Source organism: Hippoglossus stenolepis, chromosome 17 (genome assembly GCF_022539355.2).
Source record: "Hippoglossus stenolepis isolate QCI-W04-F060 chromosome 17, HSTE1.2, whole genome shotgun sequence".
Classification (NCBI taxonomy): domain Eukaryota; kingdom Metazoa; phylum Chordata; class Actinopteri; order Pleuronectiformes; family Pleuronectidae; genus Hippoglossus; species Hippoglossus stenolepis.
The window spans coordinates 3,930,003-3,935,246 of record NC_061499.1 but is presented as its reverse complement, the minus strand read 5'-3'; the positions used below and the strand labels follow the sequence as shown (position 1 = coordinate 3,935,246).

The following is a 5,244-nucleotide window of genomic DNA, read 5'->3' as shown; positions in this document are numbered from 1 at the left end:
TAGGTTAGATATGAGAAACTGTACAATATCTTTATAGCTGTCAACTAGAATTGTGCAAATATTGATCAGCTCCATCCAACAAACACCAAATTCTGAGTCTAAGTGGCAGCAGAGGATTCAAGTCCTTTAAATCACATCAAACTGAATTCTGCTAAAGTCTTGAAATCAGCTCAGTCAATACATCCATGAGCAGCGAGTGAAGAACTAAAACATCTGTTCGTGTAGATATTCATGATGTCATATTTTAATGTGTGACCAGCTGGTTCTGTGGACCGGGGGGTGGGGTTGCTTCTGAAAATGTCATAATGGGCTAATCCTCCGCATGCGTGAAGCGAGCTTGTGTCAAAGGCTCAAAACCAAACCGCCATCTGTCCGCGCCACAGACTTTTGTGACGAGCGCACGACGACCGCATCGCACTTTTTACGCACAGCGCGTAAAGTCCACCCGAGTCTGAGCGGCTCCTTGTGCCCGTGTGATGGTTTGATGCCCGACGTACATCTGCATCCACGTCGAGGTGGATCCACACGTTTCCAGACCTCCAGAGCTGGATGATCTCTCGCCTCCGCCGCGCGTAAAACCAAACTCAGCGCGCGGTCCTTTTTCTTTCTTCCATCTCGGATATTTGAGCTGACAGAAGAAGATGGGGACATTCACAGCTTCTCCGGAGCTGAACCAAACTTTGGGGGTTTGGACGGACTACAGCCTCCAGTACAAAGTGACGAGCAGTTTGCTGCTTCTCGTCATCTGTCTGCTGGGCATCGTTGGGAACGTGATGGTGATCCTGGTGGTGCTCACCACCAAACACATGAGGACTCCCACCAACTGCTACCTGGTGAGTTTGGCTGTGGCGGATCTGATGGTGCTCACGGCGGCCGGTTTGCCCACCATCACGGACAGTGTGTTCGGATCCTGGGTGTTCGGACACTACGGCTGCCTCTGCATCACCTACTTCCAGTACCTGGGGATCAACGCGTCCTCCTGCTCCATCACCGCCTTCACCATCGAGAGGTACATCGCCATCTGTCACCCCATCAAAGCCCAGTTCCTCTGCACTTTGTCCAGAGCCAAGAAGATCATCCTGTGCGTCTGGGCCTTCACGTGTCTGTACTGCGTCATGTGGTTCTACCTGTCGGACATCCAGGAGCTGGTGTACGACAACATCACCATCACCACCTGCGGCTACAGGGTCTCCAGGAAGTTCTATCTGCCCGTTTACTTCTTCGACTTCGGCGTGTTCTTCGTGGTGCCGCTGCTGCTCTCTGCGGTTCTGTACGGACTCATCGCCCGGATCCTGTTCCTCAACCCGCTGCCCTCCGACCCCAAGGACAAGAAGAAGAACGGACCCAACGGCCACAACCACAGGAGCGTGAGCTGCAAGAACTCCAGACACTCCAGCTCCACCGCCACCTCCCGCAGACAGGTGAGAGGAGCCGGGGACCTCAGGCACCCGGAGCCGTTTACTCTGAGATCAGGCAAAACAAGTTAAAATCACAGGATTATTCTGAATCAAAATTAAATCAAATGCTCCACTATAGAGGGAGATATCAGTAACTTTCCCACTACACCTGTTGAACACCTGTAGTTACCATTCTAGTCTTTTTATTATTATATATTAAACATATAAACTTTTAGTATTTAACAACTCACACCAAAGTATGAAGAAATACTACAAATATACTACAAATATACTTCACAGCCACCAGGTACAATAGTGGAATTCTACTCTGACATGAATCCATCATTGATATTACATCACTTAAATAGTATAAAAGTACAGAAGGGCTTTTTCACCATCCATGTATTTTAATGTACAGTGACTGAACAATTTCAATGCAGGACCTTTACTTGGACCATGATGCAGAAATTCTCAGTTACATCAGTGGAAGTAAAGGGTCTGATTACTTCTTCAGTTGTGAATTAATAAATTAAAATGATTTTGAACCCTACAAACAAATGAGATTAATTGCTTTGGCAGAAAAAAAGTCAGGGAATATAAGTCACTGAATTGAAGACAATAACGGAAACAATAAACCTGTTAGAGTCACTGCTGAGGATTCTGAGACTAATACTTGTTGTCATTCACATATTTAGAACAAAAACACAAAAACCTTGTGGTGAAGTCCTTGAATTTCTATTCATACGCATCTAAAAACAGCAAATTACAAAAGAATGAATTGATAAATGACACGAGAAAAATCCAAAGACACTCAGTTTTCTATCATGAAGAAAATAGCAAATATTCACATTTTGAAGGGAATTTTGCTCATAAAAATGAAACAATGATGATTAATCAATAATCAAAATAGTTGCTGATAAAACATGTTGTCAATTAAATTTACATTTACTAATTTGTTTTTATTATTTAATTCGAATTTAAATAAACAGCCTCCCTAGATGTAGAAGAGCAAGAAGTGACTATATTTCAAAATGTATAATTCTTTGTTCTTCATAATGTTTTGCTCCATGTCTGTTATTTCTATTTATTTATTTATCTGTTCTACTCGTTCTCCTCTGAGCTTGATTGCAGTTGTACTTATCATATTTCTCCCTGTTGCCCCCTACAGGTGACAAAGATGCTGGCCGTGGTGGTGATCCTGTTCGCCGCGCTCTGGATGCCGTACCGCACCCTGGTGGTGGTCAACTCCTTCCTCGACCGGGCCTACCTGGACAACTGGTTCCTGCTCTTCTGCCGGATCTGCATCTACCTCAACAGCGCCATCAACCCGGTCATCTACAACGCCATGTCGCAGAAGTTCCGCGCCGCTTTCCGCAAGATCTGCCGCTGCAGTAGGAAGGGCTCGGACAAACCCGCCGCCTACAGCATGGCCCTCACCTACAGCGCCGCCAAGGAAACGTCGATGGTGGAGAGTACCGACCACTTCACCACGGAGCTGGAGGAGCTCACCGTCACGGACGAACTGCTCTCGGATCAGAAGATGATGTATCCCAATCCCTGCGTGTACGGGAAGGTGAACTTCAGCGACGCCTGAGGCTTGTTTGAGGCCAGAGAGACGATTCTAAGGATCAACCGACGATGAAAAAGTCTCTTAATGGAGTGCGTTCAGTGGGAGGATTGGTCCTTGAGTGCCTGCTGACCTTTTGAAAGGCGGGCTGCTGTAGCTAGAGACGTAAACGAAGATTACAGACACTGATGCATGATGACAGTCTCCGAGGCACAGAGCCCGGACGTTGTGTAGAATCAAACATTGACAGATAAGTGCTCTTTTATTGCACGGCTGTCATCTTGTCTCGTACCTGACCTCGTCATTTATTTGTAAATGAGCCAACAAAACAGAGTCGCGAACAAATGCATCTCTCTCACCTCAGATATACGTTGTTGCGTCGCAGTCCGGAGCAGCAGAGTCTTTTCTCACGTTGGCAGATCCAAGAAGCGGCGATTCGCCAACTGTTTGACATCGTGTGAACTTCGACGACAAGAAATCCTGCGATGTGACGTCAGTAAACTGTTCACGACACATTAAGTGATGTGACAGGTCAGTGAGGCCTTAACGCCGAAGGGAAACAAAAACATGACACAACCAAACAGATCAATGCCGACACGTCTGGAACTGGATTTACTTTCTGCACCACAGGGAATCGACCATTTTCCTCAAAAAACTGGTGTATTTTCCCACCAAAACACACCCTCACCCTGTGCAGCTGCAATAAGCGAGAGCCATGCTGCTGTCCCACTGTTTTCAGGGCCAGCGCTCCATTCATGTTTTGAGTCACACCTGAACCTTTCATTCACAAAACAGGCCCCGAGTTTTATTGTGAAGGTCGTGAACGCAGCCTCGAGCGCGATGTGAAAACCAACAGAGGCTGTGACGAGAGCTGTGGGGGGGGGTTCGTCCACGGTCTGAGAACAAGAGTGTACAAAGGACTTTGTTACTTAAATGATATTTGCTGCTTTGGCTGCCGACGTCTGTGGTGTACGTACTTTACAAAAGAGGTTATAAGTTGTCAATAGTTTGTAGGAACAAGCTTTGAGTTCCTGGTGTTTTTCTCATGCAGCCGTTCAAAGGAATATTCTTTTTCGTAAAACCCCAGTCTTCAAGGCTATTTAACAATTTTGAGAAATACTGTTTCAATCGATTTTCATAAAGTAGAACTATAGAGTATTTAGAGGCTAAGCCTAAAATGAACGCCACTGAGGGGCTGCAGACAGATTGTACATATTTCTCTTTTACACCAAAACTAGCACACACGTCTTTTAAAGGAACATAAACCCACAAAAAAAAGGATTGACTCCTTTCCCAGTGGAGGAGTTTGTGTTCTTCATGTCAGCATCGTTCTCCATCCAGCAACAACTGTCCATACAGTAAAAGGTGACGAATAACCCAAAGCACAATGTGGTGTCCTGCAGACAATTAGTCTCCTAAGGAGTAATTGTAATAAAAAATGTTCATTCTAGCTTGGTCACAACTTATAACCCTTTAAAAAAGATGCCTTGTTACAACAAGGTTTATGATTCTTGTTGGAGCAGCAGCATGATTCTATTTATTGTTTCCAGTGTGAAAGTCTGTATATATTGTTCCAGAGAGTGAATCATGAATCGACCCGTCAGTGTTTGTGATTTCAAGCCGAAACAGAGTGAACTTTGTTGTTTTTTTGTGTGTTTTGTATCTTTCAATCTGTGGATTTGACAAACGGTCGCTCGGCTCGTCTCGCTCTTCGGTTGTGGAAGTCGCCGGTGAGCAGGTGACCGCGGCTGCGTGGACGTGATTTTCCTGACAGATCAGAGACGGTTTGTGAGTTTGTGAGCAGACGCTGTCGCACACAGGAGATAATTGGGCAGCGGATGAAGCTCCGGCTCTGGAACGAGCTTCATTTATTACTATAGACGGAACAAATCACAGCCACAGCTTCTGTTTCAGGATGAACAAACACTGCAGAAGCCTCGAGTGTCGGTATCTGTGCATCTGTTATTTCTGCTTACTCTTCTGTTCGTTGAGCTGAAAAGAGAAGTTTGCTGTATATTTTCACGCCGCTCTTACTTTCATTATTAATAATAATAATAATAAACTTAATTTGTATAGGACCTTTCAAACAAAAAATGCTGCTCAAAGTGCTTTACATACAAAACAGATACAAATAAAAACATGTTGTGTAAAAACACAAATGACACTTAAAAGACAAGGAAAGAAAAAAGAAAAAGAAATAAAATCTTTAAAAATGCATAAAAACAGAAAAGAGAAAGAAAAGAAAGAGTGCGAGCAAATGCAAAATCTAGTTCAAGGCTG

At 44.6% G+C, this 5,244-nt stretch overlaps 1 protein-coding gene across 1 annotated transcript; it reads left to right on the top strand.

The window, feature by feature from the left end:
• The first annotated feature begins 301 nt into the window (after positions 1-301).
• trhrb (thyrotropin-releasing hormone receptor b) lies at positions 302-5,037 on the top strand. Its single transcript, XM_035183042.2, has 2 exons — positions 302-1,421; positions 2,566-5,037. Exons 1-2 carry the CDS (start codon positions 642-644, stop codon positions 2,989-2,991), a joined length of 1,206 nt encoding a protein of 401 aa, XP_035038933.1. The 5' UTR covers positions 302-641; the 3' UTR covers positions 2,992-5,037.
• Positions 5,038-5,244: the final 207 nt, after the last annotated feature.